Source organism: Theropithecus gelada, chromosome 8 (genome assembly GCF_003255815.1).
Source record: "Theropithecus gelada isolate Dixy chromosome 8, Tgel_1.0, whole genome shotgun sequence".
NCBI classification, from domain to species: domain Eukaryota; kingdom Metazoa; phylum Chordata; class Mammalia; order Primates; family Cercopithecidae; genus Theropithecus; species Theropithecus gelada.
In genome coordinates, this window is record NC_037676.1 from 54,322,291 (window position 1) to 54,340,365 (window position 18,075).

At 38.5% G+C, this 18,075-nt stretch overlaps 1 protein-coding gene and 1 long non-coding RNA gene across 48 annotated transcripts in view; both read right to left on the reverse strand.

Annotated features, from left to right (window-relative positions):
* Positions 1-18,075, reverse strand: part of ST18 (ST18, C2H2C-type zinc finger) — a 306,347-nt gene that overhangs the window by 60,449 nt on the left and 227,823 nt on the right. For 42 of the 47 annotated variants that reach the window (XM_025393503.1, XM_025393495.1, XM_025393485.1 and 39 more), the window contains 2 exons: positions 9,217-9,407; positions 875-1,666 (listed from right to left, as the gene is read on the reverse strand). In XM_025393503.1, the coding sequence (XP_025249288.1) occupies positions 875-1,666; positions 9,217-9,407 (983 nt within the window). Of the gene's footprint in view, positions 1-653; positions 708-874; positions 1,667-9,216; positions 9,408-18,075 lie in introns of all 47 variants that reach the window. The other 5 variants (XM_025393518.1, XM_025393519.1, XM_025393517.1 and 2 more) reach the window with 3 other exon arrangements.
* The window catches only part of LOC112630361, a 236,596-nt gene continuing 227,757 nt past the window's right edge, over positions 9,237-18,075 (reverse strand). The window contains exon 7 of the long non-coding RNA XR_003120853.1: positions 9,237-9,407. This is a non-coding gene — a long non-coding RNA (uncharacterized LOC112630361). The remainder of the gene's footprint in view (positions 9,408-18,075) is intronic.

Sequence of the window (18,075 nt, forward strand, 5' to 3'; positions counted from 1 at the left end):
TGTTATTCTTGTAAGCTGTTTGGGTCCACTGCCCTGATTTTTCCTAAGGTACTCCTCTCCCTAATTCTGTGGCTCTCAGGTTTCAGAGAGACCAAGAATCACCTGGAAGCTGATGGGGAAAAAAAGTGCAAATTCTGGAGCACTGATGATGATGGAATCTGAAAATACTCATCTTAAACAAGCATTCTAGACACTAAGGATTGCTCTTGGGAAGCTCCATAAAACTGCTAGAACCAGCATCAGGCTCATCTGGTGTAAGACTCTGGGGAGAAAGAGCAGGGGGAATGCTCCAGCGAAGCAGGAACACACTTTTCCCAAGGCCTGAAGAACAACTCCAAAACCTCCTCAAAGCACACCTACTCTCTCATTGAAGTTTGGCCCAGAGATGTACGAGCCCCGAGTTAGAGAGCCAGTGAAAGTGTAGGCTCATAAACGCATTAACATCCAGGTTTATCCCAAAAAGGACCAGAGCATCCTGCCTGGCTTGCAGTTTTATCCAAGGATGAGGGTGGCAAAGGAAAATTAAGTTTCTGGAATTGATTTAAGATCCAATAAATACTGATGTACTTCCAATAATGTCAAATAAAGTTATTTCTAAAGGTATAATGCATTTTTAAAAAGCAGTTAAATTAAAAGAAATAGATTCAATGAACTTTTTTTCATGTGTGAAAATACCCAAAACTAACACAGCTTGACTGGAGAATAATCTAGGGAGTGGGGGAAAAGAAAGAAATTGTTTATTTTATAATTATAAATTGATTTTTAAGTTGCATTAAACTGTCAAAAAGCTATCTGAAAAAAAATCAAATCTGACTTTTTTTTTCAAACCCTAAAGCACTTTTATTCCTAAAATAAATGCAAAAATGGGTCTTACGTTTATTGTGAAAGATTTGTCTTCCACCCATGTCGATAACTTTGGTTTGCCTCCTTTCCCCTGCTAGGTGCTCCAGCAGGAACCTGTCCAGTTCTTTGTAGGTGTTATGGAAAACACAACCTCGCTCAGCCTGCAGAGCAATTGCCTGCTCCAGCAAACTTAAGTTCCCCTTGGCCTTTTCCAGGTCACTAGACTCTTCCGTCATTACTGCCAGGCTCTCGCTATCTTCCTCCTCAACATCAGGGAATGAGGGCTGGGTGTTGCCATCCAGGGGTTCTGCATGAGCATTCTGTGGGTCTTTCCTTTCTGTTTCAGAATCACACCTGTTCTCACAAGGGATAAATTTGTCACCCTCAGTTTTTATTTCAGGAACTTCCAATAGGTCTTTTTTATGATCTGTTAAAACATACTTTGGGACTCTAGGTGGTTTGGTTTCTTCTGAGAAGTTGGAGCCACTGTCCCAGCCATTTTCTGCACTTTCAGAGTTACTTTCATTGTCATCAGAGGAGCAGAAGGGTGGCTGAGAATCATCGATCTTGTCTCTTCCATCATCAGAATGAATCAGAAAACACTCGTCTGCTTCATCGCTCTCTGCTTTTAAAGATTGGATGCCACTGTCATTTAAGTTTTCACTTGTGGTCTGAACAGACACATTTTTTTCAAATTTCCCCAAGTGCATTAAAGACTTGACCACGAGCTCTTGATAACAAGAGTATCTGTCTTCCTTCCTACTGGAGTTTTCTTGTGCAGCTGAAAGGAGACTTTCATCCATAGGTTTTATCATGACTTCCTCTACGGAAAAAGAAAACCAATATTTGAAGAGCAAGAACAAAAAATATTTTAGAAAATTGCAACAAGTTATATGGATACACACACATGTATTCACATACATATGTACATATACATATATGTACACATATACATACATAGTATGTGTAATATATAATCTCTATTAATTTTATAAACATTGGTGAGAAAAACATATATCCTCTTAAGAGAAAACTTAGACCTTAATATTCTAAGAACTGTGTTAAAAGAAACGAGCTATTATAATTTCCAACATGTTAAGAGGTAAGTACCTCTGAGGTATTGACCAAGACAAGAAGTAGACACTTAACAATAATAGTATTTGCTGAATGTGAAATTATTGTTACTGTACTTCTTATATTCCCAACTCTTAGGCAACCAGAAGAAAATCAAATATATATAATAGTATACATTGTAAAGGAAATATTAATCAGTTTCTCTGTTAGCATGGCAATGTATTTTCAAAGCCATTTGGTTTATGTTCTCTACTCTCTAGTCTTTCTCAGACATACTTTCAGATTTTATGGACTGTTAGCTAAGATACAATACATCTTTCTGAGGCTTTCAAGACTTCCTGTTTACCTTTGTGATTGTCACCCTAAAATTCCATATTGAAAGAAACACAAACAGGAATATTAGCATGATCAAATCATATCTTAAATAGTAGTAACACATTTTCTGGTCCATTACGTGCACACACTTGTGTAACAAGAAAATGAAACAAGGTGGGGCGTTGGAGGGTGCTGAATGGTACCTAGCTGTTCTCAGTACAAGGCTGCTTTGGGTCCTGAATGTGAAGGCACCCCGTGAGAGGCACCCCGTGAGAAGCACCCCGTGAGGAGCCCCCTCGTGCCTGTCCATCCAGGACAGTCTATGGAGTGGCTATTGTCCCAGGCAGCCATTGTTGTCCGTGTCATCCCCCCCTTGCTCTGGGAGTGGCCAGGTTGCGGTGATGGAGTGTATAGACGATAATCAGCCTACCCAAGCCTGTCCCAGTGCAAGACACAGCAAGTGAAAGTGGATTCACAGGTGACTCCAGCCCAGGCCCAGGCACTTGGGGTGTGCCCAGCACACACCAGTCTGCGAAGTGCCTGCAACACTGCCCAGACATCCAAAAAATAGGAGGCCTGTTTCTGTGTCTCAAAGGCAGGGTGGGGGGATGGGAAGCAACCAGTAATAAGTCCCTATTAAAGACTGTTAAAGACACCAAGAGCAGTGCATTCTGTTCTAATAAACATCTTTGGAGGGAAGAAAAGCACAGCCATCGGTGTGAGCGCTGAGGGAGAGAGTGTCTGTGTGGAAGACAATGTGTCTTTTTGGTCTCATTTAATTTTTTATAAACATTGTCTCTGACAAGGACACTCAAAAATACATCTCCATCATCTTCCTTTCTGGTAATTATCTCCCTAAATCAACACTGGACTGCCAGGATCAAGTAAATATTGCCATAGTAACTAAAAGCATTTTTGGATGAAGGGAAGAATTCAGTCACAACACTAGCCCCTGTAAATAATGCTGATTATAGGGTGCAGTCTTTTGTTGGGATCTATTCAACATAAACTGAAAAATTTAACATTTTAGTTCCTAGAAAAGAGGCTGGATAAACAGGCACATAATATTTGATAGGATGGCCTAGCCTCTCCTGAATTCATATCAGAGGAACTCCAGGTTTAAATAATATATTAAACATAGTCTAAAATGCAAATGAAGTTTTTCTCAATATCACAGTTGGCTATTAAGAGAAAGTGTAAAGGGTTATGATAATTTTAAAGTATTATGAACTACAGAAAACAAATAAAAAGCATTTTCAGTGAATATGCTCAATTCATTGAACTATTCTCTCACTCCACTTAACTACCCACATGTGTACGATAATGATTTATAGACATTATACCTAATTATGCATATTTGGGCTGTGTTAGAGTGCTAACAAAAGCTCTAGAAAGCAACAATTACCTCTGTTGCTTAGCTACATAGTTTAAAATATTCCTATTAAGTGCAGATCACCAGAGAGGCGGGAGTGACAAAAATGCACATGTGCACGACAATGCATTTCACTGTGCTGCTGCCAACTGCTCGCATTTTGGGTCATTTCCAGTTTACATAATTGTTTGGTTCAACTGTTTGTTATATGCTAAAAGAAAATATTTATTAATTATTCCTCAGAAAAAGAGGAGCGCCACCGACAGAGGTGCCTGCACAGCACACGCGGGTTTCTAGGGATGTTCTGCAAATCTGCAAACCAACTTTCCACATTCCACCCCCCTCCCAGGCTTTCACTGGAGTCATAAGAAAAAAAGTTGGGTTTGCTTTGGAAGCTGAGAGATCTGTGATGGGGCGCTTGTTTCTCCCAGCTTTGCAATGAGTTGCCTTCGTTTTCTCAGGCTGTGTGTGTTTATTTCCTTTGGGGGCCTGGTGATTTATTCTGTGCCTCTGCCACTGAACCAACCTAAAAAACGCTGTTGTTAGCATCAGGTGGCCTTAGGCTTGAGTTCTGATCCTGCCACCCTCTCTTGCGAGCTCAGTGGGGCTGCGTCACCTGTCTGAGCTTGGCACCACCACTGGCACATTGAGGAGAACAGCTATCACCCTGTGCACCCTGTGGGGGCCACACGGGAATACCCAATAGGCATCCAGTCAAGGGTGGCTCTCTTGCCCCTGCCCCAGATACTATTTTAGAAGGTAGTCATGGCAGGGGTTCTATGCAACCCTTATCATAAATAAGATGGGCTTTTTTACCTAGGATAATTACTAACACTGACCCCCAAGGATGGGCAGAGTTCCACTGTTGAGAAGGCTCAACTCAGTTCATCCCCACTCCCAGCACACTATGCCATGTTCACTAACTGCCTTTGGAAATTGAGTGAATGCACGATGTGCAATGTGGAGGGAGAAACTTCTAGGGGGATGAGGTGGTGTGGCTGGCCTGGCACTACCTGCTATGTGACCTTGGACAGGCCCTTGGTTGCCTGAGACTGGGTCCTCATCTTCAAAACAAGGAAGATCCAATGATCTGATGACTGGATGGGTACTTCAAGGATCCCTCCTAGGACAACAAACTGTTATGTTCCTGGCATGGTGTTCAGCTGTTTATTTCATTTAATTGTCACAATAAGCACAAGAAAGGCATTTTCTACTCCAGTTCACAGAAGGAAACTACAATTTTACAGAGGGCCAGGCTTGCTAGAGACCACATGGCCAGCCAGTGCAAGACTGAGACACAGGACCAGGGCTACGTGGCCCCCACTCCAGCTCTGCCCTCTGAAACATGCTACTCCAGGTCCCGCAACCATGGAAGGCCATATGTCCTGGTTGGTGTTTTGGAAACACAGTGACCCTTAGGAGAAATGACTAAGAACACTAGTAGCTCATTATTTTCCCAAGTTTGGATATTTTCAAGAGTGACTTCATATGCAGAAGATACTAGAATGCAATTGCCAGTTAACTTTTTTTTCTTTTTCTTTTTCTTCTTTTTTTTTTTTTTTTTTTTTTGAGACAGAGTCTCCCTCTGTCGCCCAGGCTGGAGTGCAGTGGCTCAATCTCTGCTCACTGCAACATCTACCTCCCAGGTTCAAGTGATTCTCCTGCCTCAGCATCCTGAGTAGCTGGGATTACAGGAAAGCGCCACCACACCTGGCTATTTTTTTTTTTTTTGTATTTTTAGTAGAGACGGGGGTTTCACCATGTTGGTCAGGCAGGTCTTGAACTCCTGACCTCGTGATCAGCCAGCCTAGGCCTCCTAAAGTGCTGGGGTTATAGGAGTGAGCCACCACGCCCAGCCAGTTGTCAGGTAACTTTCAAGGAGAAGAACGATGATGCTCAAATTATAAGTAAAATAAACAACATGACCAAACAAAAACTAAAAGTGAACCAACCTCAACTTTCTTAACAACAAAACTCTAATAGGTTAGAAAATTTCTAGGGTCAGCTCTTGGGAGGGCATAACCAGAGGGTTACAGCCAGAGAGCAGACTGTTCACTGGTCCAGGCCTTTCTCCATCCTGAGTGCATTCACAGTGCGGGGAGATGCTGGGATGCTTTTCTAGAGTAAAAAGTAAATGCTTCTGCCTGATACATACAAGGTCACAGTTGTTTATTTACTTTAAACCAAGACCTCTACTCGGAGTTTTCTGGTAATCCTACAGATACATACTAATGAATCCTGGCATAGATGTTGGCTGTTCTGCAACGATACAACTTTAAAACATCCTCTGAAAGTCACAGCATATTTTGAGTTTGTCTCCTTTAGTAACACTGGAAATATAATTGGATTTCAGTTCTGTTTCTGTAACTAGCTAGGTTACTTTTATAGGTAAATTGGCTTTCCAGGCCTCTTGAATATGTACATTTTGCTGGGAATAAAAGCCTTGGAAAAAATGAATTCATCTTTCAAAGTTCTGAAAGCAGAGTGGTTTATCCCTTATTTGCTATTAGTTGAAAGATAATATGTGTTAAAAGTGTCCTCCCAGCCCCTAGAACTTCTATGACTGTGGCAGATTTCCCCATGAGCTTGTGGTTATGCTGCTGGGGACCCCACACCGGGGCTTGGTTAATCTTCCTTCTGGTGACTCTCATTCTCCCTGCCTGTGTCAGGAAAGCCTGTGCTTATTGCTCTTCCTCCCTTCTGGCAGTACTTTGCAAGCTCGTCTCCTCAAGAAGGAAGTGGTAACTGCATGGTTTGTCCATATTCTCTTCTATCCCCTTAACAGTGATCTGCATCTTTTTGAAAGACAGCAGGTTGAGGATATGGATGAAGTTTGTGCTATAAAATGGAATAAAACTTTGCAGCATTCAAGCTTCTGACCTCAGTCTCTTTCTGAGCACTATCCCTTCTCTCATTATCTGAGCTTCCCAGCTGCAGATGATATAATTGGGAACACACCTGGCCAGGTAAATAGCCTGGGGCAACCAGAGTAAATGAGAGGCCAGATGAAAAGCCCTATGCTGGCTTGGGCACTAACTCAGCTCTCCTTCCGCGTAGTGGGGTGGGGAGTAACTTGTTCAGAGGGCCGAAGGCAACTTAGAATCTTTGTTCTTTTGACCAGGCACAGGGCCTGCCATTACTGGAAACTGTGACTGCATAATTTGACATTGTAGGAACTTTGCCCAGTCTGCATTCTGAAGGTAGTCAGTGCGTGAGGACAGCTGAATTACAGAGCATAGTTAGCTGGGAAATAATTATTTTTGCTTGTCCTTCCAATTGTTTCCTAATTATCTTCCTTCTAACACCTATAAGATGCATTACTTTCAGCATCAAATCTCTTTGGTCCCCAGTGATTTCATCTGTAAAACTGTGCCCATAATCACACACACTCGTGGCATTATGTGGACTAATCGATATCATTTACGTGTCTGGAATATATTAAGAACTCAAAAACAATGGTCACCACTGCTGTAATTTTAGCGTATTCATTATTATTATTAGTGGTTCTAATATGAAATATGAAAATAGTTAACCTTTTCTTGTGAACCTGCAAATAAATGTCCATTAGTGCCTGTAACTGTGTGTTTAACTGGAGGACATCTGGACAATATATTCAATTGGTTAATATGAAACATGTACAGTGGTCAACAAACTACAATAGAAGGTGACAAGTCAGCGAGCCAGATATAGTCTGTTTTCACAACACTTACAAGAATGTGCTGATGCAAAAGCACACACATTTTCTTAAACGCTTGGCTAATTAATGTCAGTTGGTGTATTATACTACAAGTCCAACCACAAATGATTCAAAGACTTCCCTAATACTAGATTCAACCTGCAAATTTTCATGAATCAACAAATAAAACTGAGCCAGGCACGGTGGCTCACACCTGTAATCCCAGCACTTTGGGAGGCTGAGGCAGGTGATCACTTCAGGTCAGGAGTTTGAGACCAGCTTAGCCAACATAGCGAAACCCTGTCTCTACCAAAAATACAAAAATTAGCTGGGTGTGACTGTAATCCCAGCTACTTAGGAGGATGAGGCAGGAGAATCGCTTGAACCCGGGAGGCAGAGGTTGCAGTGAGCTGAGTTCCCACCATTGCACTCCAGCCTGGGTGACAGAGTGAGACTCCATCTCAAAAAACAAAAACAAAACAACAACAACAACAACAACAACAACAAAACGAATAAAATTGATGAGTTCAAGGAAACAAAAAAGTCAAGGGTGATTATAATTTACAGATGAGCTATGAGGCTTTAAATCACATGCTAAATACAGAAAAGCCAAAGAATTTACTTAAATACCTTCAAATCAGAATACAGCTTTGTTTTAACCACAGAACTGCAAACTCTACTTTCAAGTCAATATTACTGAATCTAGGATGATTCTGAACTGAGATTTGTGCTCACTCATAAGTATGCCCTTAAATCTTTTATATTAATTCTTATTGCTAACTATAATTCTACATACCATAAAAATGTATTATGAGATAAGAATCTCATTGCCTTTTGTTTGCATAATTAGTACTTCTTTTTAAGTAACAAATTATTTAGTATATTTTGATTCCTTTAAAATTCACATTCAGAAAAAAAAATCATGTTTAGTAGAATATACACCTAGTTTCATTTTTCTACTAAGTCAAGTTTTAGATCTTAATTTTTTCTATAATTTTTGAGAGTTTTTGCATGTCGCTCAGCTTCGCCTCATGCACAAAGTGATCAGTGATGGAATTCCAACTCCTAGAGGCATGTGACTACAAGGAACTAATGCGAATAACATTCAATGGGGAAAAAAGAAATCCTCAAATTTTGAAACAGTAACTATATTTCACTTAGCACACAAAAGTTTGTTTGATGAGTAAGTGAAGAAGTGAATCAATGAACTGAAATGTGCTGCTAAAGGGAAACTTAAGTAACTTATTTTTGAAATAATGAGCACAGTGATATCTTTTCTATAATACGTCATTTTCCTTCAGTCTCCTTCTGAAGAAGACTCTAGTCTGCCAACTTGAGGTTGCTTCTATATGTGATTGCTATAAGCATTTATTCAAAAATACTAAAAATATTAAGGCCACAGACCACTTGCATTGGTTCATGTTGTTATTACCAATTATATTTTGGAGTAAAAACCATACATGTTGATAAAAAAATTTAAAAAACGTTTTAACTGTAATATATACATATATATCATAATCACTAATGAACATTATATTTAACTTGATCATTGCAAAGGTGTCTTAAAGTTTAAATATGCCCTTCAATCTAAAGGATTCTTTCAGGAATCCTTCCTATTAGGAAGAAAAAGTAGTCTTCAACTCTAAGACTTAGTATCTTGTATTTTCTTCAAAAAGAGGCATAGTTCAATTATCTGCTTTTGAAAATGGATAGGGCAAGACTCTCTGTTGCTTATCAATGGACCCTCCACAGTTACTGATTAAAAAGTGTGTCCTCAATAAGTAAATGTCAGGTAAAATAAATGTTTGATTTTGCTTCCAAATCTGAATATACTTTTACAACCATACCAACCATACAAACCACACGCTCTACATGAATTAGCACAGAGTCCTTGGAGCCAGGGAGCAGGTAAAGTTTAGGCTCTCCTCCTTGCTACCTGCAGTAGAGTGAACATGCGTTTCCAAGGGGCCATCGTCCTCTGTCCTGTCGCTGCGGTCTTCTTGGCAGTCTGTGTTTGGGCTGTAGTGTCGGGGCTTCATTAGCAGGGACTTCCTTTTGTTCACTGGAACCCCCAAAGCCGGATCTTCAGCTCTTCTCTTCTTTGCCATGGAACAATCATAGGCAACACTGTAGTGATTGAGGAAAATTAAGAATATGGTAAACTAGCATTTACTGCTGTTTGGCATTTAACTTTCATGAAGTCTAACCTAAAGCCTTTGGAAACTTGGGACTAGAGGTTTAGGGTTGGTCATTGGCACTAACAAAAACATCCCATCTGTGGACTCCACTGAACTGTGTGGATTCTATTTTACTGCCTATCAGAAGAGTTGTTGTTTTTTTTTTTTTTTAAATCATCCTTAATCCTGAGTAAGCATATGTTAATCTGTGCTTTGCTTGGCACTACACTAAATACCCAGGGAGGGATGAAACAAGATTTGCACTGGTTTGCTAATCCTAAGAAACAGCTAATGTGAAAAATATACCACCAGATACAAAAAAAAAAAAAAAAATGTGTCCAGTATGGATAAATCACAAGGTTTTTCAAACAGTTGTTTGCTACTGAAACTGCTTATCTCTGCCACAGTTGTGGCTCAAACTTGAAATGTCACATATCTTGTACTTTCACTTAAAAGAAAGAAGCATAGAGCAAGGGGGCTAGCTATGAACATCCTGTCTCCCATCTCCAGTCATCAAACACAAAAAAAGTGGAAAGATGCTACATGGCACTCTGCCTTCTGATTCTCACTCACTTGGCACACAGAACAAATAAAAGGAGGAGAAATAAGATTGGATTTCACAAAAATGGACAACAGTTTATCCTCACTCCTGTTCTCATATGGTTTTATTTGGAAATGCTCCTGAGGGTGGCCCTTTCAAAATAGATTTCCTACATATAGCTCACTCAGAATTAATGCAGATCACTCTATGTGTGAAGTTAAGACAAACATTCTCTTGGCAAGATCCATGAAAACCAGAGGGTTTAGCCAACTGTGAGTCTATGAGAGATATTTATTAAATGTACTTTGAAGAAAAATGTGGAGCTTTAGATGAAAAGATCCAGAGAAGAGAATCCTAGACTCAGAGTAAAAAGATATAACTTACTCCATCTCTAGAAGATGACTAAATCCTCAGGAATATTACTAAATAAAGAAAGGCCTTAAACCATTATTTTACAAACATCAACGCAAAAGATGGTGGCCTATTCATGACAGTGATTCAGTTATAGTCACACAAGAACTCTTGGCTTTAGAAGAGTAGATTCAAAAACTTCCAGTGGGGGAAAAAGTGTCATTTCTTCAAAGAAAGAAGAAAAAAGATCCTGGAAGAAGAGATAATTAGAGAGCTGGAAATGTCTTTAAGAAGATTAAAAAGTAGAGAATTAAAAATCACCCTGATGGGTAAAAGAAGAGTGAAGTTTCTAAATCAAGCAATATGCTTTCACAAAACTTCTCTGATGAACCTAAATGTAAAGTGACCATGTACAGAATATGGAGCAAAATAGAATATAACCAGATGACCATGGGAGCAAACACCGCCATGATAAGAAGATGGGGCAGGAAGTGAGGACCAACATGGACTGCGTCTGCTCATTTGTCAAGGAAAACAGAAGTCTACACCATAGATTATGATGTAGTGAGAGCCAGCACAAAGAAGCAGAAACACCCTTATGCTTGCCTTCTTTGTCAAAGGAGACTGGCTTTGAGGGGCTGAACAGGGAGGCAGAATAAACAGATCAAAGAGGCATAGAGTTCCTAGAGAAACTCTCTTCAGGAGGTTCAAGAGGTTCCCTAAAGTAGTTCAAGTATCCTGAGTCAAATGAATTTCCACCAAAAAAACTCCTTGCAAAATATAAAACTAAGATCATTAAGCCATCATCATGAGCCAAGATTTGTAGCAAATGGGAGAGGCTCCTATGTCATTCAGATATTAAAGCAGGGAAAGGAAATGGATTCTAAAAGTCATAGTAATTTAAGCATAACATTGGTATTGGGAAAACAGCTAACAAAGGGTGTTAAAGTGAAGATGTTTCAAGATACTGATTTTAATTCTCTTACATAAATACCCAGAAGTGGAGCTGCTGGATCATATGGTGGTTGTATTTTTGAGGAACATTCACCCAGTTTTCTACATCCATTACATTTCTATGTTCATTGCAGCTATCCCCAACAGCCAAGATGTGGAAATCACCTAAATGTCCATGAATAATTGACAAATTGATATGTGGTGCATACATACAATGAAATACTCTTCATTCTTTAAAGAGAAGGAAATATTGTAATATGTAACAATGTAGATGAAGCTTGAGGATGTTATTCTCAGTGAAATAAGCCAGACAGATGAAAGACAAATGTTGTGTGACTGCACTATAAGTATCTACAATAGTCAAAATTATAAAATCAGAGTGGGATGGTGGTTGCCAAGGAATGGGGGAGGGGGAAATGAGAGTTATTAATCAAACAGGCATAAAGTTTCAGTCAAGCAAGATGAATTAGCTCTAGAGATCTGCTGTTCAACACTATACCTAGAGTCAACAATAGTGTACGGCAAACTTAAAAGTGAGATCTCATGCTGCATCTTCCATAATAGAACTGAGGAAGGAGGAGAAGGAGAAAGAGGAGATTATTTGTTGGCATCAGGAAGCATTCATCAATGAGACCTCGGGTGGCAGGGGTGGTTACTAAAAGATTGGTCATCAAAAAGATTGTCATTTCTTTCTTTGATGACTGGAGTGATGAATGGGCCTGAACTCATGCTACCTTTAAGATCCTTACAAACTGTATCTTGTTAATATCATCATCCAAATGTACTTATAAAAGCTAGTAACATTCCCAGAATCACATTAACTGCTAATAGTGGGGCTGATATTTGAATCCAAGTCTATAGGGCCCCAAAGCTCACACCCTCTCCTCCATTTTACTACATCAGGACATAGACGTGGGTAATTTCTGTATGCATTTGATAATTGGTTAAAGTAGAACCTGGATGAAACAGCAACCTCTCTAACTAGAAGAAAGGTGCCTGACACAGGACCTTGCCCACTGATTTGAGTGAGAATATATACAACAGTCATCCAGCCTGAAGAAGACACTGAGTTGCAGCAATGAGAAACACCTTGCAAAATAATAACTAAGACACTCCCAAAATGTCTATAGCCTGGGGCAGGAGAATGAACCTAATGAGATGGCAGTTGATGACTATAAAAATCAAGTTCAACATTTGGGTCCAAATAATAACTGTGTGAGTGTAAGATGAAGAGGATATGTAAGGTTTTTATCAGAACTACAAGTTTAGCTTATAATAAACTATTGTATTTGATAATAAGAGTATGTGAAATCATGTAAGTAATACTAGCTGTGTAATCTGCAACAGATAGTTAAATTTTTGGAATATCAAATTCTTCATCTACCAAATGGAATTAATAATTTCCATATCACAGAGTTTGTGGATAAAAGAGATAATATCTGTGCTAGTAGTGACAAAAATAGGTAAAGATGGAACTGTCCTGGCTCCCAGCTCAGGGCTCTCTGGACTCCATCAACACTGGCTAATGCTGTCACTTTGCAGCATCACAAGCTTTCTCCCTGGCACGCTACAGAGATTTGTGCATGCATGTATGTCCATAAATGCATTCTACTTTTTAACATATTATTTATATTTACATAAATTGCATTAGATTTACACATAACATTTGCTTTAAGTCTCACATTCTGTGCATTTCTCCACTGGAAAATACCCACAGCCCCGGCAGCATTTGGAACTAAAATGAAAGGCTTTATAATAAATATTACTCTTTGTGTGTGTATGGAAAATGGTCCCTTTTCCTAGTTTTCCCCGAGGGCACACTATTTTGGCTTTATTGTGACACTTCACTGTGACACTGCAATGAGGGAAAGCCATGCTTTACATGTCACTGAGAGAAATGCCACAAAATGCTAACATATCTTCTCAAGGTTGCCAGAAATCATTTCCACTGGGTTGTGTTTTCCCATCTGCGGAGCTCTGAAATGTTAAGGAAATAAATGAGCTCTATTATCTATATTTTTCTAGTAGATGAGAAAGAAAGAGAAAAAATACACTCAGCCCTGCATTTATTGTTCTATTCAATCAAACTGTTGCTTTAAACATCCAGCGTCCCCCAGGGAACTTTATCAATGCACCAAATATCTTTCAACTCTACACTTTTCAGGTTTTGACTATCTTAAAATATATTTAAAAGATCTGTATTTTTTACTTGAAACTTTTTGGTTACATATTTGAGAAATGCCTTTACTTAGAAACTTGAATTCTCATTTGAAATGGTATTCCCTTTGATGACAACAGTTGACTGAAAATATTTTTGAAAAATAATTGAAGTAAACCATAATTAGATAACACTAGTGATCAATTCTGCACTGGAAGTATGTTGAGAAGTCAAATATGTTGATCTTTCAGGTTTCAGAAAAGATACATTAGGAAAATGTGAATCCCCCACATCTAGAGTTTTCAACTTATCTACTATAGTAATACATTCTCAATGAAGTTCTCAAAAGGTATGCAACATATTTTTTAAATGTAGGTTCAGCAATAGATGCATTTTGTGCACACATCCCAAAAAGAATAAAATACAAAAATAACAAAGATGTGAACCTCTGAGTCCGAGGAAAACACTTACATGCTTTAACATTTTCATGGAAAATTCTTAACAGGTATTCCTACTGATTTCTTCTAATTAGACAGAACACCACAGATTCATTGAAAGGGGCCAAGAAGTATGGATCTGAATTAAGACTAAGAAGATTGATGGAAAAAAACAAAGGTATGATGATTTAAAAAGAAAAAATTAAACTATTATTATTTGCAGAGGCATGATTGTGTCTGAGGAAAATCCAAAGGAATCTACAGATACAATTTAAAAACAAGTACATTTAGTGAGTTCACTATTCAAAAATTCATTGTACTTCTATAAACCAGTCACAAACAATTAGAAAATAAAAATTTAAAAACATTTACAATAGCATAGAACTATGAAATACCTACGAATAAACCTAACAGATGTACAAACCTATACACAATAAAGAACATAGTGAGAAAACCAGTGAAGGCCTAAATAAATAGAGAGATGCAAAGTGTTCATGGATGAAAAGACTCAGTATAGTAATTTCAACTTTCCCCTTCTTTATCGATTAGATTCAATGCAATTCCTACCAATACCTCCAGAGGATATTTCTTAGAAGTTAACAAATTAACTCTACAATTTCTGTGGAAATGAAAAGAACCAAGAAGAGAAAAGACAATGTTGGAAAAGAACAACAAAGTTGGAAGACTTACAATGTTGGATGTCAAAACTTATCATAAAACTGTGGTAGCTGAGATGAGGTATTATTGGTGCAAACTTAAAAAAAAAAAAAAAACAGACTAATGGAACAGCATAAAGATTCCATTCATTGGGTCCAGAAGTAGACCCACACATATATGGTTAATTGATGACAAAGGCATCATTGGGCAAAGGGTTGTTTCTTCAGTGAACAGTGCTTGATTAATTGGATATCTATCTGAAAAAGAGATGCCTCTACTTGTACCTCACAGTATATACAATAAACTCCAGAAGGATTGTGAATTTGTACTGTAAAATAATAAAATTTCTAGAAGAAAATGTGAGATAATATCTTAACGACATTGGGGTAGGCAAAATTTTCTCAGGCAGGTTACAAATAACACTAATTTAAAGGAAAACACTGACAAATCAGAACACATTAAAATGAAAAACTTTTATTTATCAGAAGTTGCCAACCAGTAAGGGGAGCCTCCTATTAACATTCCACTTCTCCATCCATTTACACAAGCACTGTCAGGTTGTGAAGAGCTATGAACCCCGCTTCTTCATCTGCACACTCTTCTATATGTATGACATGCTATATGGTTTTCCAAAGACCATTAAGAGAAAAGATGCAAGCCAAAGAGTGGGAGAAGGTATTTGCAGTACCTACATCAAAAAAATAACTTATATACGGAATATATAAAGAATTCTTTCAAATAAATAAGAAAAGACAGACTGCCAATTTTAAACCTAGGCAAAGTACATGGGCAGTCACTTCACAAAAGAACTTTTGGCTGATACACAAATGCAAACGTGCTCAGATTCTTTCATCTCCAGGGAAATGCAAACACCTACACTTCGGTACTGTTCATGCCAACTGGGATGGCTAAAATGAAAAGACCAACAAACCCCAAATGTCGGTGAGGATCTCAGGCAACTGGAATGCTCATACACTACTGGCACAGGTAAATCGGTATGGCTGCTTTGGAAACTGCTCGGCAATATCTACTAAAGGTGAACAGATGTCTACCCATGGCCCAGAAATTCCATTCCTAAGTGCATACCTGAAAGAGCCATGTCTATATATGCACAAAAAAGCATGTTCAATAATATTCACAGCAGTAGTCTCTCCCAAACTGGAAACATCGCATAGTCCTTTGACTGCAGAATGAATAAAAAGATGGTGGAATATTCATGCCCCTGAATATGCTAGCCATGAGGAAAAGGCAACTGTTGCTACAAATAACACTGATGAATCTCATGCACATATGGTTGAATCAAAGAATCTAGGCAATGAAAGTGCATACATAATGTCCAAAACCAGCACAATTAATCGATGAAGGCGGAGTCAGGGGTGATGACTTTTGTAAGGGTCACGGCTGGGGGAGGTATGAAGGAAATGGCTGGGTTGCTGATAAAGTCCTGTTCCTTGTTCTGATGGTGGTTTCATGGGTATGTTCATCTAGTGAAAACTCATTAGGCTATACATACATAAGTTGCGAATTTTTTGGATATGTGTTATACTTCAATCAAGTGTTACTTTAAAAAAAAAAAAAAGAGTCTTAGTAGGTCCATTTGCAGCCTGATTATGTTCAGCCAACGTGAGCTGCAAATTTCTTTGATTACCAAAAGTGTTTATAGACTAAAGTTAAAGGTCCTGACTTTAATTGTAGGTTCTAACCCAGTGGAACCAATGATAACAGGTAAGATTTAGTGAGTACTTGAAATGTGCCAGGGAGTGCTCTAAATAATTTACATGTATCAGCCCACTGGATTCTTGTAATAATATCCTGGGGTTGGTGCTATTATATCTCTAGAGCTCAGAGAGGTTGATTTGTAAAATATAAAATAGCCATTAATGAAAGAGCCCAGATTTGAACTCAGGCAGTCTGGACCTAAATTATACCTATAATTACTTAGTACTAGCCTTAAAACTCTCCATATCATACTGTTCAATGATTTAATGAGCTTTATTTGGTTTAGAATTACAGTCCTCAACTTTTTCTTAAAGGATAATAGATCACTTTTTTGAGATACTGATGGAGAAAATTTTCCTTGACCTAGGAAAGGACAGGCATTTTTCATTTACTAAATATAAGATGAGGCATGATTAAAGAGAGGTGATCCTTTTTGTTTTTTGGTTGAGAGTTTGTCTTGCATATGTTCTCAGTGGTAGCCGTGTGTGCATTTGACCTAATTACCCAATACATAAATTACTTAAAGAACCGTGTCTGAGTTAATTTGCATTTCTATACCACATTTCTAAAACAAATGCAATCTATACTTAAAATAATGATTATTAATTAATGCAATTGATTTTTAATTCCTTTTGCATACTTCTAGTTAAAACAAAACTCAACAATTATTCAGCAATATCAATGTATATGGCCAGTACTATATTTCCAGCTTGTATACCTTTGGAAATATTCACCTATTCAATAAATATGTAATAAGTGCTAAATAAACATTTATTTAGCAATGTCCTAAGTTTTAAGGATATAGCATTGAATAAAATTGAAAAAGTGTCTCTCTTCCTAGAGTTTTATTATGGAGAAAGGAGACAGAAAATTGTTAAACTGAGTAAAATACTAGTATGTTCGAAGATGTTTGCTTTGGAAAAAGATACATCAGAGAAGGGAAATAGGAAGTATAAGTTAGCAAAGGATCAGAGTTTGAGATCATGTGGTCAGGAAAAGCCCCATTAAGAAGATTGAATGTTAGTAAAGATCCGAAGGAGGTTAGGTAAGGGAGAAAATGCAGAAACAGTGGGGCACAAGATTGCAGGCAGCAGAAACAGCAGGTACAAAGGCCCTGAGACAGCGCTGTGCAAGGCACATTTGAAGGTGAACACGAAGGCTCAGGCGCAGTGAGGGAGGAGGAATAATAGGAGATGAGGTCAGGGAAATAATGGATTCAGATTATGCTGAGAACTACAGACCATTTTAGGAACTTTGACTCTTAGTGAGATTTGAATATGTTGTAGTGTTTTGACAGAGTGACAGGGGCTGATTTGTATTTTAAGAGGACTATTCTGGCTTCCATGTTAAGAACAGGTTGTAGATAGTAGGTTAGAAACAAGGAGCATGGTCAGGGGTTATGGCAATAAACCAGATGAGAGATGTGAGTGATTTGGATTGTGGCTGTACTAGCAGTGGTGGTGAGAACTGGTGAGATTCTGAATACATTTGCAAGAGAAAGCAAATGGAATTATGAGAGATTAGATGATGGATGTAAAAGACAGTAAAGGGTCAAGGATGCCTACAAGGGTTTTCTCTTAAGAACTGGAATCATGTAGTTACCATTTCTGAGATGGATAAGACTTGCAGAAGCAGGATTCACAAGGGTTGGAGATCGGGAGTTCAAACTGGAACACATTAAACTTGCAACGCTTACTGCATATGGTGACAGGATCTGGACCGTTTGGCTGATGCACTAAAAAATATTAAATCCTGAGAGTGCCCTGGACCCTCTGAGCCAAACAATTAGTCCCCTTCTCCC